Source organism: Vicugna pacos, chromosome 3 (assembly GCF_048564905.1).
Source record: "Vicugna pacos chromosome 3, VicPac4, whole genome shotgun sequence".
Taxonomy (NCBI): Eukaryota; Metazoa; Chordata; class Mammalia; order Artiodactyla; family Camelidae; genus Vicugna; species Vicugna pacos.
Genome location: NC_132989.1, coordinates 70,854,495 through 70,877,810, shown reverse-complemented (window position 1 = coordinate 70,877,810; position 23,316 = coordinate 70,854,495). Strand labels below are relative to the sequence as shown.

At 35.9% G+C, this 23,316-nt stretch overlaps 2 protein-coding genes across 5 annotated transcripts in view; one reads left to right on the top strand and one right to left on the bottom strand.

Annotated features, from left to right (window-relative positions):
* Positions 1-6,156, bottom strand: part of CERT1 (ceramide transporter 1) — a 117,084-nt gene extending 110,928 nt beyond the window's left edge. The window contains exons 1-3 of one of the 2 annotated variants that reach the window (XM_015245598.3): positions 6,071-6,156; positions 5,419-5,830; positions 427-561 (exon numbers count right to left, since the gene is read on the bottom strand). In XM_015245598.3, coding sequence (XP_015101084.2) covers positions 427-561; positions 5,419-5,830; positions 6,071-6,156 — 633 coding nt within the window. Of the gene's footprint in view, positions 1-426; positions 562-5,418; positions 5,952-6,070 lie in introns of those variants that run through there. The other variant, XM_006197586.4, reaches the window with a different exon arrangement.
* The window catches only part of POLK (DNA polymerase kappa), a 62,903-nt gene continuing 45,544 nt past the window's right edge, over positions 5,958-23,316 (top strand). Inside the window, exons 1-2 of one of the 3 annotated variants that reach the window (XM_006197587.4) lie at positions 5,958-6,226; positions 8,704-8,869. The gene's annotated coding sequence lies outside the window, so the exon portion shown is untranslated. The other 2 variants (XM_072958509.1, XM_031674897.2) reach the window with 2 other exon arrangements.

The window sequence follows — 23,316 nt, the reverse complement described above, 5'->3', positions numbered from 1 at the left end:
ATTCCATGTTCAAAGAGATACTGTTAGCACTACATCAAAAAGGTGGCAAATTAATTTAGATTTATATATTTTAGGTCAAAATTTTAAAATATTAAGATATGTATCTTTTTTATTTTCCTGCTTTAACTTTTTCAGTAACTCACCAAGAAACTGTACCAGTTTCATCAGATATGAAGTCATCTAATATCTTTTTTTTCTGAAGCCCTTGTTTAAGGGCGTGCTATAACCAACTAGATAAATACTACATATCTATATAAAATAATAGTATGTTGTACTACTCTCTAAAATAACTTTATGGAAAAAAAGTATTAGACTGTATGCTCCACAGGAAAAGGATCTTAATCTATTCTGTTCATAGACATATCCCAAGCACCCAGAATAGGTTTCTGGTGCATATTAGTTGAATGAAGGAGAACGAGTACTTACTGTGATGACAGCCTTGCTAAGACAGATAGATCCTCTGCAGCCATACTCTGTCTCATCTTCAGATTTGTAGTAACTCAGAGTGTTATTTTTCAAAACTACCCAACGATCCTGCCATCCATGAATGTAGTTTGTCCACTGAAGGAGAAGGAGAGAGGTGAAAGGAAAAAATAAGTCAGTATTTTAGAAATGCAAACTTTCTGAAATAGCAGTCAACCTAATTTTAAAACCAAAATGTGAAAAGTTCTAACTTTACTATAAACAGTAAACAAAAAAAAAAAGTGAAAAGTTAGGATTTTCTAGATTGTATATGATTTTCAGTAATTTTTACAAAACTGTAAATAAAATAGAAAGTAAATAAAATACACATTTTCTTTTAACATTTGAGGAATAAAACTGAAGCACATTTCAGGTAAAAATTTTGCTCTGTTTTCTGTATGCTTTCATCCTCCCCTTCTCACTATCTTCCTCATTCTTAAATTGTTTGGGTCCTTGCCATAATTAACATATTCAACAGGAAAGTACGTTTGGTAATAACAGTTTCTCATTCTCCTACACCAAGTACTACATGAAGTCTTCTTAATCAACAAGAGTACAAAGCCAATCATGGCCCAAACTCTTTTTTGTTGTTAAGTTATTCCTACATAAAAATTTATGATGCTTATAACTACGTTAAAGTAAAAATAGTAGATCGTTAATCTTTAGTAAGTCTGCATCAACTTTATTTTTAACTCCACAGAACTCAGTATTATGTATTTAAAAGTTAATTCATTTTCCAAGTTTCTCTAAAGATCTATTTTTCGAACTCAAGTAGTAATACAAACATAAAACTGGTTTTCAAAACCATCCTTGGTTATCCCCCACAACCCCACCAAAAAAACCCAATCTTGGATTATCTTTTTCTAGTACCTATAAAAGGTTTCTGCGTTGCTCAAACTTGGCTGCTGCACAGTTTAGATCACAATCAATAAACTTGCAAAGGCAGAAATGTAACCTCTACGGGAATTCTTGTTATTGCATATTTTTATGCTCTGGGTTTTAAGCACACACAATTCCAAAAACTATCTGCTAATTCAAAAAATATCTGACAAAAAATAAATCTAAATGGATTGTTAAAAATATACTGAATTGGCTTAGAGAAATCTTTACTTTCCTATTGCCTAATTCAACAAGTTTGAGATGGTTCAGCTCTTCAATCTTCTAAATTCCATCATTACAACCCCTCCCTGAGAGCTTATCTGTGCTGGTAATTTAATTCATTCTTTCCTAAGGGCTTTCTAATCATTATTTCCTTATTTTTAACTCCCTGTGGTTTGCCACCACTTAAGACATCAACTGGAAATGATAATGGTTACATACAAAACTGAATTTACCTTCCCCTATAAGGTGCACTTCCTCTCTATGTTCCTATTTCCTTGGCTATACTGCCACTTCCAGTCACTCAGACTCAAACCTGGCTCTGGGTTCCTGGCTCAGGGTATGGACAGGGGAATAGATACATTATCAGAGAGACTCAACTACTTAACTATTCCTGTGAGGAGTTTTGAAAAGTTATTTAACTTTTCTAACTTCAGTTTCTTTGCCCTGTCATTTGAATGGCTGGATAAAATCGTGAATATACCTACTATATTCATAGGAGATGCTAAACACCTGACTGTTTTCTTCTTAATCTTTATAGCCCATCACCAACTCCAATTTATTTTTTCTTCCTATTAAACCCTTAAATATGACTCCTCCTCTCTATTTTCAAGTAATCCAACCAAATTATCAGGTTCCTAGATTCCTGAGAAGGCTTTAAAACCTTACCTTTGGTATATCTGCTTTTTAATTTCAAAACTTACATAATCTTATTTATTAGGCATATTTTCCTTACTTATCTTACATATTAACCTCACAGAGCCTCCAGCTCCAAAACTTACAGGAACAACTCTCCATTGCCTATAATACGAATTGTTAGACTGGCATAACTTAACCCTACCTCACTTCCAATTACTGCCTCTCAGAAGGCTAGTAACTGTGTGATTGTAGTCAAGTTACTTATCCTCTCTCTTTGTCAAACTCCACCTCTTAGTTGTTTAAACAAGAATAGACTTAGAATACTGCGAGGCATGCAGTATTTTCTGTTAGAGGCAGAGTTATGCATAGCTAATGAAGCTTAGAAATCTTCAGCAATGCTCACTTGAACAGACTCCATCCAGAGTGATAGAAGGGGCCCCAGCAATTGTGTCTATAATTTTATATTTCTTTCTTATACAGAACCCAATAAATTATATAAACTTCAGGACCCTTTACTCAGAAAATATGAACTCCCATTCACGGTCAGTAGACAGATTTTTGCCTTTCTCTACCCTCATGACATTCCCTCACTCTTCTACTTTTAACAGAGACAAGGCAATTTGTAGACACTGCAGGAGAATCAAAAATTCCTGCTCCCAACAGTCCAGCAAGCATAAATTCAAGAGAAAAAAAATGCATTTATAGTAAGAGTCAGAAGCAAGTTACTAATAAAACACTATAGGAATTCAAGGGAAGGAGCTCTGGTATAATTGGAAAATAAGAAAAGGCTTCAAGGAAAGAACAGTTGAGATGGACTCTTGAGATGGATAGAATTTCAGCCAATAGTTAGGTGTGTGGAGAAAAAGATAAGGTAAAAAGATGGAGGGAATCCAGAAGAAACTGAATGAGATTTATTTTATCCAGGCTTAGCTGCTCTCAAGTCCTACTAAGGCATGAATCTTTTCCCATCCACAATCATCCTGATAGTTGTTAAAACCACCTACAATTATTGTCTATCCAGTATTTTTGGAACCTATATGCCTAAGAAGCAAGTCTGTAGAAAATAGGCTATATATAATAAGAAACTTTGGGCTGGTATATTTCTAATATAAGTTTACCTCCCAGTGCACCATTCCAAATTCACTCCACTTGCGGAGTAGGGGTGGAGGGAACAGGACAAGTTAGTATTGGGACTTAAGTACATTACTTAACAGAAGGAAAAGAACAAATGCTGAGTTCTAACTCTTGTTTAAATTATCAGGTGAATGCAAAGGCTCAAAATATATATGTAATTTAAATTTTAAAATATGCACTCAATATAAAATATTCTTGATTAAAAAGCTTCCAAAAAACATTATATGTAACCACAAATTGTTAAATTTCAGGGAAGTTCCTTCATAGCTGTTAATAAGAATACCAAAACCTACATCCCTGTTGAGTCTATGTATGCAGCAACATTGAAGTTACTTACCCACCACAGAAGTGGTCAGATACTACACTTCCATGCACTTAAACACCAAGGAGACACTCTATTTTTTGTCACAAAGTATACACCTACTACACTGCTCTGCATACTGTGCAACTCAGATCCAGTGCATACTCAGAGCACAGGTGACTCTACCAGTCACTCCAATTCCGCTACCTCCAAAAAAGTCATGATCAACAGTTCAAAAGTACAGCTTGTTTTGTAAAATACTTAACACCACTACAATAGTAATTTGAAGTATGCTTCTCTTTTAATGAGAAAAAAGTGATAAAATTATCAGAATCACTGTGCAGAGGCCATTTCATAACAATTTCAAAAGAAGACGTATATCTATTACAGCGTGTTCAATACAGAGTCCTAAATTACAAGATACATTTAATCTAAAGAAACCCTAGGGAGCTTCACTTTACTGAAAACTTCTCACTTAAATTCCAATAATGATCCCAATAACAACACATGCTGTAACTTTTATTTGCATACAGAAAAAGCTTTACTCCCGACATACAAATGTTTTTCCTAGGTCCTTTCTCAGCCTTCTCAAGACAATATAAAAGCCTAATATTAAATGATTCCACAAACGATGTCTAAACGCTTAGCCAAGTATGTATATTGGAAGCAGCGTGATTTCTTAACAGCCAGTGGCTGCACATGACCTAGTATCTTATGACCAGCTTGTTGAGAGACTGGCCCCTGCTCTCCCTCTCTAAGTTAACTGCTAGGTCCAGCCATTTCTGAAAGTTTAACAGGAAGAGAGAAGGAAGTAAAAAAAGGCAATGTGGATCTTCCCATAGCAAAAAACTTGGGGGGGGGGAAACCCCAGCAACAAACCCCAAACCATATACTAACCAAAGAAAAGATTACCTACCTTTTCTCTTTAAAAGGGCCTCATCCGTTTTAACTAATTAGCTTTCAAATTATACAACTATCTGCTTTACAAAAATTTTGGAAAAGGGACGTATTTTGTTTTTAAAAATACAGGAAAAGTAAGATGTCTTTTCCTTACTCTGGCCCACTGACTGCAAGAATATTTTACTGTTAAATAAACGCTCTTCTTCCTGGACTAAAGGTCGTCTCCATTCTGACATGTTCCAAGTCACTACGAATATTTCTTGTACCTATCACCTGCCCATTCAATAGCTCCTCTCCGAACTGGGTAAAGGGTGAGGGGGAAAGTACAAAAGTCCTCCTCATTGAGATCTCTCACTGCATCTAACCGGGCACCGTTTACCACCTCGGACTTCGGCACCAAGCAACAAGGCTTCCGTCTAAACAGCCTCGTCTGCAGAAAACCCCCAAGTCTACTTTGCTTGGCACCTCCGCAATAAGCTTGTTTGAGAGGTCTGACTTGCATCGTTCTCATATCCAATCCTTTGGATACGGCTGTTGCCCACCCCAAATTCCTATACCCGGGACAGCTGCCGGCCTGGGTCTCAAGACATGCTGCGCATCCCGCTCCCAAACTGGATCAGAGATTGGGACGTTTTCCCTAGTCCTAGGCCGCCGAGCCCCAGGGCGGGCGAGGAAGATAGTCCCCTTCTGCCCCCACCCCCACCTCGGCCCTGGCCCGGGCACTCCTGCGGCAGAACTCAGCCCCACACCCCAGCACATTCCGCAGCCCCCGCCCCGGGACGGTCCGTGTCTCCCGCCCAGCCCCACCCCAAGTCCTCAGCGGCTCGTCTCGCGCGCGGCAGGTGAGTCTGAGCATGGGGCTCTCCGCTGCGCGGGTGGCTCACCTTGCTGAGGACCCCGCAGCGCTCCACGGGCGGTCCGGACTCCGTCTCCGGATCCTCCTCCGAGCCTGACGAGTTCCAGCTCTGGTTATCCGACATGGAGGCGCGACAGCCGAGCAGGAGACCGGCCCCCGCTCCCTGAGCTGCGCCGGAGGAGGCGCCCAGTCCCCGGGGTGAAGGGTCGGGGGATGGCGAAGGAAGGAGTGCCTGCTCCGGTGCAGGAGGGAGCTGGCGGAGGGACGAAGTCCGCCCGCCGCGCCGCCGCCGCCGCTCCTGACACCAAGCGGACCGGGGAAGGAGGACGAGCGGCGAGGGAACCCTGCCCTTCCAGGCGTCAGCCGCCGCCGCCGCCGCCGCCGCCGCCGTTGCCGTGACCCCTGCGCTGCGCCCGGGGCCGCCACCTGAACTCAGCCCCCTCGATGCCAACCTCAGGGGAAACGAAAAGGGGAGGAAGAAGAGAAAAATCGAGCTGCAGAGACCAGGGTCCACTCACACCTCCGCTACCGCCGCCATCTTCCTGCCTGGCCCACTATTTACCCTCCCCTCCCCTCTCCCCTCCCCTTCGTCCTCCCATTCTCCCCCCGCTCCCCGCCCCGTCCCCCTCCCAGCGTCTGACGCGACACGCCGAAGCGCGGAGTCCCCTCCCGCTACTTACCTCCGGCCCTCCCGGGTGACGCCGGGTAGAAAAGTAGGAGGAGCAGACAAAGGAGAAGGAGGGATGGGGACGCCGCCGTGCTGCATTCTGGGAAGGGCGCTGCTCCGTCAGCCGCGCAGCCTCCTGGGAGCTGTAGTCGCGACCCTGAGGCAACTGGTGAGTGATCCGCGCCGGGAAGGCTTGTCGCCTTGGGGACCGTCAAGGGGAGAGTGGGCTTCGTTTGACAGTTGCGTGACCCGTCCCCTTGGTCGCGCTTTTGTCTCTGCCTACAGTGTTTATGACGAACCTGTTGGGCTTGCGGGCCCGACGTGAGATAACTGCTGAGGATGCCGGGCCTGCCCTCCATGGTGGCTTCCCGTAAGCCCGGGAGCATCTTGCGGCATGCCCGGGCAGAAGTCTACGGGCGCTTCTGCCTCAACCGCGGGCCAGAGGTTTGCGACCTCTGTAATGACAAGGGCGTTTCTTACGGTCATACCGCCTCTGCAAATTTCGAAGGTCTTCCATCTCGCTCTTTGGAAGTTAAGACTTCACACTTGATGTTACCTGTTTTTGAAAGAAAAATTCTTAGTTCCTTCTCACCAGACCAAGAACTTCACGTTGTTAGCTTTACAGAGTTTTTACTTTGTGCAAAGTAATTTGGAAGATGTCAGAGAATAAGGGACGTTGGAGAGTTTTTAAAGTAAAATAATGTTTGATGAGAGCTTGGAGTTTTCTCTTAGTTGTAAATGAGTGTCTTCCTGAGACCCAGGTTAACCATCTCTAATGACCTACTTCTGTCTGAAAGATCGGAAAGGTTGAAATCGAAACTTTCTTTTGTAACAAAGACTAAAGGGCAACAATCTTATTGAATAATAAGGGATTATGCAATTGGAGTCTGGCCTTGTCTTAAGGCTATAATTGATTAGTGGGAACGCAAAAAGATCTAACAGATGTTGTGTAGGTTGTCTTTTTGCACAGAACTTTTAAGGATAACTTTTATGAGGTCTTTAACTTTGTAGCTTCAGTTCTTTTATCTTGTTGGCTACTTTTCAGTCCTGATAATTTCCTAATAATTGCCAACAGTAAAACTCCTTATTAAACACTTAGAAAGAATACCTGCTTACGGTGGGTGGTGAGAGGATAGACGTGAAGTTTTGAATTTAGGGGAAAAGGCAGAATGGCCAGAAATAGCTCTGGTAGTGATAGAGATCAGCCTAACTGGAATCTTTAGGAAAAAATGGAATGATGAAAAGAAAGTGTCTCTAAGGAGTACATATGATATCTTTTATTTTCCTAAATTGACACTTAAAGATGCTAGATCTGTTGTAAGTTACAAATCGTTTTTCCATTGTGAACTCAAGTGACAATGCATAATTGAGAGCCATTCAGATGAATAAAACTTTGAGAGAAAGCCTTTGAAAATACCTTTTTCTCAACATGTTACTTAAAACATAATCCCAATTTTGTCATTCAAAAGTGAAAAAGGACAAAAACCCACTTAGCACACTTCCCCCTCTTTATTGAATTACTAAATTATACCTTTAGAATGTTGAATATTGTATCAATTTTTGCTTTGCCTTCCAGTTACCTAATATAGTTGACATCCTATCTCTGATTCTTTTAAGGTCTAGGTTTTAAAAGGTCATTAGCTTTAAGTAAATAATTACGAACTATTAAGAAATCCAATTCATTAATGCAGTTTAGAATCATGGAAGCATAGTATGTTTATTTTTAAATTGAACTTTCTGTTATATTTTTTGCATTTCTAAGTTGTGTGGTTGTAACCACCAACACATCACTAAGTGCAGACTTAATTAGTAGAAAATTGTTTCATTGTATTTAGAATTCATGTGAGAGAAATTGCCTTTTTAAAAAAGATTTTGCCCCATTGTCTCTCTGTCCTTACAAGACTATTTGAAAAATGTTTTTAAGTACAGACGGATTTTTGTTTTTTGGGGGGGGCATGTAATTAGGTTTATTTAGGTATTTTTAATTAATTAATTATTTTTTTTTTTCAGTGGAGGTACTGGGGATTGAACCCAGGACCATGTGCATGCTAAGCATGCACTCTACCACTGAGCTATACTCTCCCCCTGTAGGATTTTTGTATACTGATTAAAATATCACATTACGGATTGGGATGCTCTTCATTTCTGTTAATGGGAAGAAATTGCAATACAAGAATATATAAAATACATGAGTTTTCTTTTTATTCTATGGTAAGAGTGAAAGCCTCTGAGTTTTCTCTCTTACTTAGAGCCTTCCCCAACTATTTTGTTAAGTGTTCCATATTTTCACTTTTAGGAGTTCCCTTTTTTTTTTTTTCAACTTTTAGAACTTGAATCCACCTGGGATTTATTTTTGTTTATGAAATGAAGTAGGAGTTTAATTGTTTTTAAAGGACAGCCATTTCACTCAACACTTTATTTAATTTTAATAGCCTATTTTTACCCTTATATTTATCTGATATGCAAAATCTCAATATACCTAGGTCTGTTTCTGGACTCCATTCTTTTTCATTGATCTATTTGTCTATACCTATGCTAATTCCATACTGTTTTAATTACTTAACTTTATACTATTTTCATATGTGTAACAGCAAAACTACTGATGTTCTTTTTCATTTGGATATTTTTGTATACCTTCTTTTCCAGGTGAATTTTAGAACACCTTGTCAAATTGCATGAAACATTCTATTGAAATTTGGATTAAGAATGCACTTAATTTGGGAAGAAAATAACATCTTTACAGTATTAAATCTTAGCCTTGGCCAGGCACTTTACATACCTGATCTAACTTACTCCTTATAAGCAACATAAGGTGAGCATTGTTGGCTTCATTTTAAGGGTAATGAGTGAAACTAAAGCTCAGTAACTTGTTAGTGCAGCTAAAACTTACCCAGTGTCAAATAGCTGCTAAATGTCAGAGTTAGGATTTGAACACAGGCCTATCTGATTTTAAAGATCATATCCTTTTCTTCAGAATACCTCTAAAAGCAGGAATAATTGTGTAAATAAATAATATATCCTATAGATGAGTATATCAGAGTGACTATGCTCTTAATTCAACTAATGATTTTGAACATTTTTCATTTACCCAGCCCTGACATGTATGCTGTCTTATTTAACCCCAATGTAGAATTTATTATTGCAATTTTATTTATATTATTATTGCTATTTCTAACATTTCACATGAAGAAACTGAACATACAGAAGTTAAACAACTTTTCAAAGATCATACAGCAGTGAAGAGCATAGTTGCGGTTTGAGCGCAGCTATCCTGACTGAGTGTTGATTCTCATCGCACTAGAGTTCTTCAGTTTCTCTTCTGTCTCCTCATCTCCCACCTCCTCTCATTCTCCCTTTTTCTCCACTAAACACCAGTCTCAAAGCCTTCCTGCCTGCCCTCCACTCCTACTGCAGTGACACAGAAGCCAAAAACCCAAAGGTGTTGGAACTGAGGATTTTGCAATTGTACTGATCAGGAAGTAGAGGCATAGAAGGAAATATTTCTCCTTGATGCTAGAACTACAGCAGGAGAGGATGTCCCATGTTGAAACTGAAGACATTGTCTAATTTTTTAAAATGATGCTGTAAAGTGCCTTCATTAGTCAATTTATGCTGCCATAACAAAATACAACAGACTGGGTGACTCTGGTCCCTTTTCCTTTTCTTATAAGAACACCAGCCGTGTTGGATTAAGACCTTGCCCTTATGGCCTCACTTAACCTTAATTACCTCCTTATAGGCCCTGTTTCCACATATAGTCACAATGAGAGTTAAGTCTTCAAATATGAATTTGGCGGGAACACAATTTAGTCCATAGCAAAACTTACAGGTTCTGTATTTATTATGTTGAAGCTGCATTTTGAGTTAAATAGTCCTTTTTAGCTAACCTGGAAATTCTTTATAATCTTTATAATGTTGTTCCCAACTGAAACACAACCAGTTAAAAATTGGGGATTTACATAAGAAACATGATTTTGCAAATTTAGAGATACTAATCTATGAAATAGAGGTAATTATCTATGAATAGTCACAGTTTAAAAAGTAAAATACAGATGAGCAAACTATAGCCTGTGAATAATACAACTGATTTTTTTTGCCCTATTTTAATGTCTTGAATAATTCCGGGGTAGTGAAATTGTGGACCACTTGAATTATCTTCTTTGTACCATTTTGCATAGGAAAAAAAATTATATCCCTGTGAGTATGGGTGTGCAAGTGTGTATGTATCACTTTTGTGATAGAAGAAAAGGTAATTATAAATTATATAAATTAAAGGCTAGTTAATCTCTTTAGAGTCTTCTAAATTAATTTTCAACTTAGCATTGATAATGTCCCTGTTTTCCCATGGATTTTCCTCTTTATTATCAAGAGAATTGATTACAAAATTTCTTTAAAATGCCCCATCATTGTCTTCAGAGCTGTCTTCCCCAAACTGTTGATACCTATCCATGCTTTGATGCGTGGGTCGTGACAGTTATGTCACAACTGCTGTCTCACTGATAAGGATTACAGGAAGAAGCGTCCCAGTTTTAGATATGTTAAAATATGAAAAAACGGGTATTGAAGCAGCGAAATACAGTACAACCAGCCTTCCATGTCTGTGGGCTCCACATTTGCCATTTCAACCAACCTCAGATTGAAAATATTCAGAAAACAAATTCCAGAAAGTTCCCAAAAGCAAAAGTTGAATTTGCTGCCCACCAGCAACTATTTACATAGCATTGACATTGTATGAGGTGTTACAAGTAGGCTAGAGGTGATTTAAAGTGTTACAGGAGACTCTGACTTTAGCAATGGATAAGAATTCAAGTCATGTATCTCTTCACAGAATACTTCTTTTCTTTTTTGGTAAACTCCATGTTCTTTTTATATGAAATAAAAACTAACAACTGGTATAAAAATTTTTTAAAACTACAGTATGTAGGAGGCTTTGATTTGGTTATACAAATACTGCACCGTTTCACATAAGAGTTCTGAGTATTCAAGGATTTTGGCGTCTGCAGGGGGTCCTGTAACCGGTCCCCTGAGATACTGAGATAGGAATATACTTGCTTTTTTAAGCATTTCTCTTCTGTTTTTCCCTAAGAGTACTATTTATATTTTTCAGAATATAAATGTATATGGACAGTCCCCTACTTAAATTGGTTCAATTTATTATTCTTAGACTTCATGATGGTGTGGGAGCAATAACATTCAGTAGAAACTGTACCTTGAATTCTGAAATTTGACTTTTTCCTGGGCTAGCAACCTATGGTGTGATTCTTCTGAGTCACAGGGCCTAATGAGCCACGTGATCATGAGGGTGAACAACTAACACACAACCATTCTATACTTTTCACTTTTGTTACTAAATAAATTACATAAGATATTCAACACTTTTTTGTAAAATAGGCCTTGTGTTAGATGATTTTTGCCCAACTACATGCTATTGTAAGTGTTCTGAGCGTGTTTAAAGTAGGCTAGGCTAAGCTCTGTTATCCAGTAGGAGTATTAAATACATTTGCTACTTAATGTATTTTCAACTTACAATGGGTTTATTGGGACATAACCCCATCATCATTCAAGGACTGGACGATCTGTGTGAGTATCTCTGTGCATGTTTCTGTGTGTGTATATATATGGGGGCGGGGGTGAGGGAGAGAAAGAGAGAGAGACTATACCATTTGCAAATTGCATTTTTAATTTAACAGTATATTGTGACCATCCATTTCATAGCATTCTTTTTAATGCCTGCATAGAATTCGTCTTTTGATGGACAATCAAAAATTTTCATTTTTTTGAGATTACAAAAATGCTATAAGGAAACATTAGTTTATTTTTGTGTACTTGTCTAGCTCTTTTTGGGGCATAAATTCCCAACAGTGGGCTGCTGAAATAGAGAATATGTACATTTTACAGTGCAATACTGTCAAATTGTCATCGTAAAGGTTGCATTAGTTTACACTGCCCAGTAGTATGTCCGGGTCCCCCGTCACCACTGAAGACAGAGGATGGTGATAGGATGGCATTTTAGCAAGCTATTGGAAGGAGATTGTAGTAGGAGGTTACAATTTCAGAATGAACCACATTGGGAATAGCCGTCAGTTTATTTTGGTTGACCAGTTAGATACTTTACTGTTACCTGTCTTATCAAGATTCTTTTGACTGAAGGAGGTAGAGATACATTGGTGGTAATTCAAGTAAAGAAATGTTACTGTGATCTCTGACTCCTCAGCCAGGCCTCGTACATGTTGGAAACTTGGAAAATGAGGACTTGGTGTTTTTGTGTTCATCTCTGGGGCCTCATGGTATCTTTCATCTCTGTGTTTTCTGTGTTCTTAATCTCAATTCCCTTGTCTTTTTCAGCTCTTATCTTGCATGTTGTCCAAATTGGTTTAACTACCCTCAGTTTCAGGGCTCTCTCAGTGTCTCTTAGTTCAGATTCTTAAAAGAAACAGGTGAAGTTGGCCAGCCAATGCTCTAATCAACTCTTCCTGAAATTGTGGAATATAAGTCTATCCCTTCTGTGATTTGTTGGGAGTGGGAGGCTGCCTAGAAATGATAGACATATCTCATATATATATAATTTGCATTATAGTATGTTTCTAATGTAAGGGCAGGAGAGGGGACATTCCGAAGGGAAAAATCATTTAACATGTATGAAAATCTCATTGTCAAGTACCACACAGATATTACTTCTTTTCAAAGGCATAGCACATGATAAATGTTTAAATTGATGTATTAGACTGCATATATTATTTTCTTCCACTAAAACCTGAGTTTTTAAAATTTTTTAGCCATTTTTTGTAACTTTTTTCTATTTTTAGTCCTCAGAGTAGTGCTCAGCACATAGAAGGCATTCAATAGAATTAAAATGTATTTTACCTTATCTTTCAATTAATAATTTAATTCAAGAAGCATACAGTATGCAGGATATCATGCTGACTATTGTGGGTGATTTTAAAATAGTGAAAGGTAAAAAAAAAGAGGGGAGAAGTTGGAGTCTGCATTAAAGGAGATTGTAACAGCAAACAAGGTGAGAAAGATATACAGGTAACTGTAAGAGTTGAACTAGTGTTCTGTAAACTGAAAGGTAACTTGTACTCCTGTCACCTGACAGTGATAAATCCTTTCCTCTAATCCTATTATCTAATTCTACTTATACTGATCCTTGCAGGCCATTTGCCCCAGGTCTTTTTAGTTAAAACAGTGGCTATCTGGAATTTTAAAGGGAAAAATATTGTCCTGTTTGCTCTTCTCTTTCCACCAAGTTATATAAACTTATTAATGTGCTATCATGTTAAAAGTATTATGAATTGATAGATCTCTCTCCTTTTTGGGGGGGTGGGGTGGGGGGAATGTTACTACCATGTGTGTGACATTCAGCATATCCCCTAAATGAAGTTCAGAAATTTAAAAGATTTTAAAATGCGTCTGTAAGCCCTTTCCAATTTAGCGTGTACTGCTTGCCCTTTTGAATGGGTTTTTTTTTTTTGCTTCCCACTCCCCACTTTTGACTACTAATTGATCATATTAGCCTGTCTGGCTTAATGTTCCTGTCAGACCTATTAAATAATCATATAGTTTCTGCTACTGTGATGATTCTTAATTTGTTTAGAGTGAGCAAGCCCAAAGTCCCTTGGTATGAATCCTAGTGGTTTCACCCTTAATAGCTATATGACTTGGGATGTGTATTTAATAAATGCTAACTTAATAAATGGCATCAGTATAATCAGTCTCTCTCTCTTTCTTGCTCTGTATATCCCAGTTGTGGTGTTAAATGCACTTGTAAACTGGTATTTACTTAAGCATATCAAAATGGATATTCATTTATATGAAATGTATATCATGTCAATTTCTGATGACGTAAACACTAATTTCAGATATATAAGGGGCTGTCAGAAACTTGCATGTATTCATCTTTTGTGACATTATACAGAATTCTTTTGAAATATCTTTGCAAGTGTATTCACAGAATGGGGTAGTATACAAACGTGTGTAAAGTGAATGTAGGAATATTGAGAGGATTGCTCCCCTATGTATCTTAAATTTTTAGGTTGGTGCAAAAAAAAAAAAGACTATATTTTACCTGTCTATAATCAGCATCTGGCATGCATATCTTACAGATTAATGACTTTCAGTTAGACTTAGATCTTTATAGCTGTATATATATATATCCAGTGTAAGTGTACTAGCCTATGAATGAACTTTATTAAAGGATTTACCAAGTCTTTTAAGTAATAGAACAAATTTTCCAGTTGCTGAGAAAAAATATCAAAAGCCAAGCATAAAATTTAGTTGAATAAAAGGAACCTTGTAATTAATCTGACCAATTTATGTGTATTCTTTATATGTGAATGGTCCCCACAGCCAGACATCTGCAGAATTTCTCTCCTTCCTGCATATACTGGTACTGCTTTTTCTCCTCATTCCTCCCCTTGCCCTGCATTACTGTTGTTTGTATGCGTTGTGTATTACTATTGTCTGTTACTATTTTGCCTCTTCTGTTCCTCCTCTACTGCAAGCAGGCATTGGCAGCAGTGATGACAAAAGCAGAGGAGGGAATAGGTGAGAAATAGAAGGTGGGGGAAAATTAAGCTATAATAGAGCCTTCATAACATGCCTTCCATCCTATTTTAATTGACAGCTAGGAATAGAGAAGAGAAAACTGTGTTATTCCTATTCTTAATTCTTACTTCAGTCTTTTTTCACACCTCAGCATCTCAAGAGCCTCTAATCTTCTCACCATTTTTCCAGGCTCTGTGATGTCTCCTCATCTCCTGGTTTCAAATATAGGCTTGATGTCCTTTTCCTATACCCCAGTCTCATATTTTTATTTTCCTCAATTATGATTGTAAATGGTCTGTAGCATTGTTAGGTTATCTCTGTTATGGAGATGGATATTTAAGTAAGCACTACCAATATTTACCTTGCTTACTTTCTTTTTCTTTGGTCTGTTTCTAGTCACCCAGACCCCATTTGAGTTGAAAGACTTCTGTTTTTTTGACATCAGTTATTATTATTGTGTTATGCTCATAATGCTAGGACTTACCTGTTACTCTGATCCTTAAGGTGACTTTGTATACATGTCTTAGACTCACTGAGTGTCGATTTTTACCATTTAACTCTCCAAGGACAACTTTATTTCGGGAAGTGAGAGGTACTCATTGATAACTTAATGCACTACACACAGGCACTTAGGAAAATGTCACATCCTGTGGAAAGTTGTAACATTCAGCAATAAGACGGTGATTTCAGAAACAGAATTTCAAAGAACATGTAGGCTACCCTTTTATCCTGTTTCCTGTTGTACAGAGGAGAACCAAGCCAGACATGTTCCAAGAAGAAATATTCTTTCTTACTGTTGAATAATACTGAAACTGTATTCCATTATCTTTCTTTTGAACTGATTATACTTTTTCAGTTTTATTAGGTAGAATGATTACAGTTTGACTGCACATATACATTGTATTGCATGTACATACATATACAATACACTACGTATTTTTAGTTTACATATGTGTACTGATCATTGTTTCTAAGTGTATTTCAGTATCTTTTATTTATATCTATTTGTTTTTTTGAGGTAAAAACACGTCAGGAGTAGTTGGTATTTCATAGATTTCACTATAATAGTAAATCCTTTAGACTAAAAAGTATGTAGTACACCTTTAGAATAGATGAATACGGATATTAGTGTCCACTCTCTGCATGTATACATTTTCGTTCGGTTTTTCTCCCCAAGCTTTTGAGGCACTAACTTTTAACCTCGTTCTGTTATACTGAGAAATTCTTTTGTTAGTATGTTAAAGCCATACTATATGAAGCATTGTGGTATTCTTAAGTGTTGGTAGAATCCTCATGATAGTTATTTTGTAAATGTTTTTTGCTTCCTGTTTTTCTCCCTGCCCTTTCACTGTTTCACTTTTACTGTAATTTCAGATCCTCTTCTTAGTTAAGTAAGCTGAATAATATATGTGTTGTTATGGTGATATAGTTTATAAATATACAATTCATCTCTGTCTTCATTTAAAATATTTAAGACCTGCTGTACGATGATCCTGATTGGGGTGCTAAAAAATGAGATGTATACCATATCTTTCATAGACTCATTATTTTCTAGTGTTTTATTACCCTAGAATACAGATAGTAATCCTAGACTATTTCGAAATGCAGGAAGGAATAAGTGCATAAAGCTATTGATGTTTTTAATAGTTATTATTAAAGAGCAAGTAAAGCTTTAAAATTGTCTGTCACATAGTAAGTATTCAGTAAATATAGGTGAATGGAATAAGTTTAGCTGGAAGATGACTGAAGGTTGATGATGAATTTCAGTTAATAAGGAATTGCAATAACAAGGCCCAGGAGAAAAATCACTAGCACTGTTAAAATTAGTGAGAGACTAAAGAACCAAATTCATCATAGTTTTTCATAAGGATGTAGTATCATTCGTTAAAGACCTATTCAAGTTTCAGACATTGCTTCAGGTTTGTTACATTTAGTATTAACTTTTCACAAAAATCCTATAAGATAGACATTATCTATTTTACATATAAATGAATTAAAGTTCAAAGAAGTTAAGTAAGTTGCCCAAGGTTGTAGCAAGTAAATAGTCTAGCCCAGACTTTTGAACCTCAGAGGCTTATAATATGTACTTTTAACACATATGCAGTTGTCTGTTAGTATCCTTTGGGGGTTTGGCTTCCGGATCCCTTAGATGCCAGAATTCATGGATGCTGAAGTCCTTCCTGTAACAATGGCGTGCAGTTGGCCTACCGTATCTGCAGTTCCCCACCTGCGGATTCAACCAACTGCGGATTGACTTTGGTTGATTGACTCCCAGGATGTGCAAACTGCAGATATGGAGGGCCAACTGTATTTAGACAAACAACAACAACAACTGTATTATTATTATGAAGAAACATTTAAGTATCTGTTAGAGCCAGATTACATTCTAGGTATGCTGCATAGTTTTTCTTTAGTTTAACAATTTTCTTGAAAGGAAATTCATCCACATACATTGTTAAGCTGCAATAACATATTATGTAGCCAGTTTACAATTTTTTTCTATGACTGTTAACTAAAGGAGTGTGTGTGTGTTGGCAAGTCTGTGTTCTGATTACCCACGAATAATTTAAGTGATCTCTAGAGCCTGTTGTAATTATCCTTTTGTCTAATGTTGAAAGAGGAGTTACGTATTGATTTAACTCAGTATATCATGACTAGTAGTCACTGGCATTTGTCACCATTTTTTTTTTATTTTGGAGTAACTTACGAATAATCTTGAGAGGTAACAATAAAGGGATAGTGAACAACTTTATTAGACATTGTAATAAAAGTCAAAACTTAGTAAGCTCAAATTTTTTGTTTCATATTTTCCTGAATTATGGATAATGTCCTTTGAAAGTAACTAGCTGCTCATCACCTTTTATGCATGATCTTAATACTATCCATTTTTTCAAATAAAGAGTCTAGATTTCATATACATGTTTAATAGATTCTAGCTTATCATAACTTCTGGCTCTTAATGTTGCACTTATATCATCCAAATGCAGTAACATTAAAAGCTTTGATACCTCATAATCTTGTTAAAGAGAAAGCAAGCATTTTTTTCTTCATTAATTGTAAAACATTTTTATTTTTATATTTATAAACACTAGTTAGAATAAAGCCCAATAAAGTTTTTATTTCTTCATAATTTCCTTCCTATCTCCTTTGTATGTATATCTGCTTTAGACATTTGTTCTCTTACAAACTGTGTTAAGTAACTTTTAGTGCACAAACATCATAAAGGATGAAAGAACACTGTCATACATCCTGTTAGCAAAATGGGATGTTCCAAGTTCTTGTTGCAAAATACTCTGTGATGAAGTCCTTCCTGTTGAATGACTAACTGGACGGGAATGCAATGTTTGCTTTTTATTCTTAAAAGTGCATTGTTCACTCATTGATTCTTGGGTTTGAGAAAATATATCCATTTAAATGAGCTGAAATTTCATAGTCTGAGATTTTGCTTAGAAGATTAATTTCACCATCATTATAGTCTAGACTGCTATTAGTCTCTTTACATTCACCTTCTGATTTGTCTGATAATTGTGAAACTCTTTTGTCAGATTTCCTCTTTTTGCCAGTATGGACAGAAAGTGAAAAATTTAGAAATCTCAACTGTATTTAATGCAAGCTATCAAAAAAGGAAAAAATATGCAAAAATAGTGTTTCTATGCTTCTCTTATGCTTTCTTTCAAAGATATGATACTGTGGGCAACACAATAAAAAAAACTGAAGGACAATGTAATGGTGATGATTTATTTCACTACTAGATCATCTTTCTAGATGATTCCATTCCGTTTTCTCCTTATTTTTAAAAATAGTTGATTAGTAATGAATAAATAATTCCTAGGATGGTAAAATAACAAAATGTTCAAAAATAGGAAAAATTACATCCCTGAGATACCATAAGGTATCTTCAATTTATAAAGGGATCACCATCATGTATCTTCAATTTGTAAAGCATTCGAATAGATCCATATAGAGATTCCAAGACAGAGTGAATTTTATTCTAATAAAAAGAAGAATAATTTTTTTTGTTCTTTGGAAGATTCCTTAGAAGGACTAGGATATGAAATATCAATGCTTAGAATAAAGTTGCTCAAAGGAAAAACTCAAATTGAGTCTAATAGATCTTTGTGGTATACCAAGGGTTAATATGACTACATTCCTTCATTGTATTTCATAGCCAAACCTGAACTAGTTTGTATTTCCTTCTCCTAGCTCAGGTAAAAGTGTTAGGACTGGTTTCTATTTCTTTCACCTATTCTTAGGGGAAAGGTTAACCATTGTAATCCATTCCAAAATAATAATAATTTGACCAAATAAGGTATTCATCTTAAATATCAAAGCACATCTTAATATACTACTAGTTCATTTCTCTTCACCCAATCCAGTGAAATATTTTTATTTTAAAAAACTGGATGTATAAAATATAAAAGTAGATTTATAAAAATCATTTGTAAAGCATATAATAAATATTTGCCCATTAGGACATCTAAATAGGCCATTTTTGTTAGAAATACCTAAAATATTAACAGAACTTTTCAGTTTTTTACATAAGAAAAGCATGGATATCATGTATATCCCATTGTAGCAAGCGTTTCACAGTAGAACCGTACTTTATATATCATGAGCTGAAAGAATTACCAAAAACCAAAGTGAAGTCAAGGGGATCAGTGACCAACATGTGATAATATTTACTCAAGCAGACAAGTGAAAAGATGTGTGAAGTAAAGAAATACTGGTAAATTCCAGAGACAAAGCCCTTGATTAAAAGGCCATTGCTTCTTTCTAGGGATTATTGCTAGTTTTTTTACAGAATGAGAACCCAAACTATTTTGTCACTAAGAGTAAGTACTATAGTGCTTGATCTTGCAGATGTAAGTTAAACAGGTTCATAAATCAAATAGATTTTGTAGGTCATATTCTTTAAAAAAAAAAAGATTGGAAAATTTTGAAGCCTTGGAAAGCCTTTTTTATCTTTCTCATTAGGGAGTATTTTGAAAAAATAGAAAAAAATTTACATATATGCAATATGAGGGTACAAGAGAATGAGGAAGGCAGCTCTGCTGCACATTGGGGACAGAGAAAACCTTCAGATCTTTAAAGGGGCGGATGAAGAGGAGGCGGGAGTAGAGAGAACTATTCTTGGAGAATGCAGGAACCTGGTCTAGATCTGTCCTTTGAAGGAAGGTATGTGCGTAGGCAGGTCATCTAGGAAACCAAAGATTGAGAGGAAAAATTTGAAAGCACTCAGAAAGAAATGACACATCACATAGAAGGAAGAACAATTTGAACAACTGTGATCTTAACAGGATATAATGGAAGCTAGAAAACAGTGAAGCAACATCTGAAAGAAAAAAACTGTCAACTTAATTCTGTATCTAATTAAAAATATCTTTCAAGAATGAAGGTAAAATAAGCCTACTGGTATCATAGGCAGTACTTACATATTTAGCATACAGATTAAAATGTGGACTCTGAAGACAGAATATGGATTTGAATTCTGCCTTGGATACCTGTGATCATGAGAGAATTACATAAATTCTCTAAGCCTCAATTTATTTATGTATTTTACTAACATATACTCTATTGGGATAATATTTAAATTAGTGAATGGTCATGAGGAATAAATGAGAGAATGCTTAAGCAGTTAGTACTTGCCTGGCATATGGTAAGTTACTAGAAAATATTATCATTTATTCATACATATTTTTAACAAATATAGCCAACCTTTGGAATTTCATACTTTCTATTTTCATCTGTTTCATTTTTCCTTCCATCTTCAGAGAGGTTCACTATATCTTGAAAAGGGAAGGAATGGCTAACTATTGTAAAAGAAATCATTTTTGCTGCTACTTTGACTTGCACAAAGACAAGATTTAGGAAATTCTCATTTTCAGAGAAAAAAAGGCTTTCTTTTTATGAACGGTGCTTTCTCTTTATTTTCTGTATTGCTTTAGATGGAAATATAGGGCTTTTTATTTTGATGGTTGATTTTAAGTTATTAGGTAAGGCAGTAACTGATAAAAATGAACTGTTTATTTAGATGCCATTATTATTGAAGAAACTGCCTTTCACTAGGCCACTAGGAAGATCTGCAGTTGATCCTGAAATATATTTTTCTTTGTACAGTGTTTTTCACATTTCAAGATACTCTTTTTAAAAAGTTCCTGGTCTTTAGAAAATTCTGAATGAACATAGTATTTTCATAATTTTATTTTAGTTTCCTTGTCATTATTTCACATTCTTCATTTGAAGACTTCTTAGGCTCTTAGAGTTTTCAAAATCATGATATCATTTAAAAATAAGTTTAGGAATATAAATTGTGCTTTCTATTACAGTGAATGTATGATATTTTATCTGGTATCATTCACAGTACTTTGATGTTACTTCCATTATCAGTCTATAAAACAACTACTGTTCCTTTTTTTTTAAGATTCCACTAATTTTACCTTCTTTGTATTTATAGTGTAATGGTTAAGTGTGACAGCTTTGAAGCCATATCTGGAAGTCCCAAATCTCTATGACCTTATCTAAGTTACTTAACTGAATTTGCACCTTCGTTTCCTCATCTCTTAAGAAAATTAAATAGGATAATGGATGTAAAACACTGTGAGATCCAAATGCTAACTTTTATGATTATTTCATTTAAAAAGACTTAACTGAGGTGTTACTATTAATTTTATTCCTTTCTGTATATTAATCTGCCCATCATTTATTCATTCAACATATATTTATTAAGTAACAGTCTCAGTGGCCTAACACTATGCCAGTTTTTGCCCTCCTGAAATATTTTAACTGTACTAAGTACAAAAAATATTGCCTAAATTTTTTTGCACACATTCCAGGAGAAAAAGTTATTTGGCATAAAAGTTATGTAGTTGATTGGCTTGTTAGTATATTTTAATTTTTCACCTTTATTTAAATGAAAACATTAATAATCTTTAGTATACAACTGTTTTAGAGCAGAGCTACTCGAAATGTGGTATGTGGACCAGTGCTGATCTGTGATGAGATAATTATAGAATTTGAGAATAAGCTATAAATTTACTATCCCATGGTTTCTGTGCACCAAGGATCCTGGCTGGGCTTAACTAAGCACCTCTGGCTCATAAGAATGCAGTCAAGTCTTGTCCAGAGCAGCAGTCTTATCTGAAGCCTTGGCTGTAGGAGGATCTACTTCCAAGCTCATATACATTTAGCTCCTCTCAGGGCTGTCTCTCGTGGCAGCTGGCTTTCCCACAGTGAGTAATCCAAGAGAGAATGACAGTGTTTGAGATGGAAGTCATATTCTTTTATAACTCGTTTTTGGACATGATATCTTATCACTTCTGCTTCTGCTGTATTCTATTTGTAAGAAGTGAGTCACTTAATTACACATTATGGAGTTTGTTGTGCTGCTTTCTTGGTTTTCCTAGCACCTGTGAAGTATCATTAAAGGTAATTATTTTAGTAGTATTAAGAGATGCATATTTCATTTGTAGATGAAATTTTGCTTCTTACTGTACGTGGCAGTATAGAGTGCTGCATATACTGGAAGCTTCTGTCAGCACTTAATCAATTTTCATAATTCTATACCATGTGTAGATTTAATACCAGGGTTAGTTAACCATAATAATTTACTGGCATAGAACAAGTGGTCTTTGGCAAAAATATTAACTTAGTAGGTTTTTCAAATCTGCTAATGCTATTATGGTTTAGAATTCTGAAGTCTGATAAATTTAAGCTCTCTCTTTAATAAAGACCAATACTTTATTTTAACCTTATAGAATTATCACATAACAAGAAGCCAAGGTTGCTATTAGTCTTAGCGCTAAGCCTTTGAGTAAAAGAGGTAACAAGCTATATGGTTCTAATCTCTGTTGAAGTAAATAGATGCTGTTTTCAGAGTCTTTGACTTCCAACCTTTGAGGCCTGATCAAGGAGGTAGAAACATTTCCAATGATTACTAGATTGGAAATCAAAAAGAAAAATTCCCTAGGGAAATCAAAGCATGAGATTCATTTTCCTTTTTTTTTATAAGAAAATCATGGTGTTTTCCAGAGGCAGAGATACATCTGGCTTACTGTGAAAATTATATAATACAAGTGCATTTTTGGTTTAAGGGATTAAAATTATCTGTTCATATAAGCATTTAGCAGATATTTACATTTTAAAAATATACATGTTTTAAATAAGAGTTTCAGACATTGTCTTGGGAATATTCTGGAATTTAATTTAAAACCTTACTCTGAAAACTTGATGTATTCTTAGAAGTATATTAATTTGATTTTTTTCATATTAAAAATACATTTGTTTGTCAAGATTCATTAATATAAATTATTTCTACACATATTCTAGGCAGTAATATATGTGATTTTTAAGTCAGTCACGGTGAATGTATTATGACAGTTCATTCATACAGTTAATCATTATGAGATCAAATTCGACATTAGGTATTAACATTGAAGTTTCATATATGTCTAGACTTGGTTACCTTAATATTATATTCATACGATTAAAGTAAACTAAAATATAACTGTTTGGTACCTTGATTTAAATTTTAGGATCATGTCAGTGGTAAAGCCTTAAGAGCCATGAAGAATTTTCCCTTTTGGTTCACTGAGTTCTATAAGATCCAAAGGGTGGGTGCCATTTGTTCTTTTTACTTTATTTTATTTTATTTATTTTTGTAATTTAAGTATAGTCAGTTTACAAGGTGATATTAATTTCTGGTGTAACTGTTTG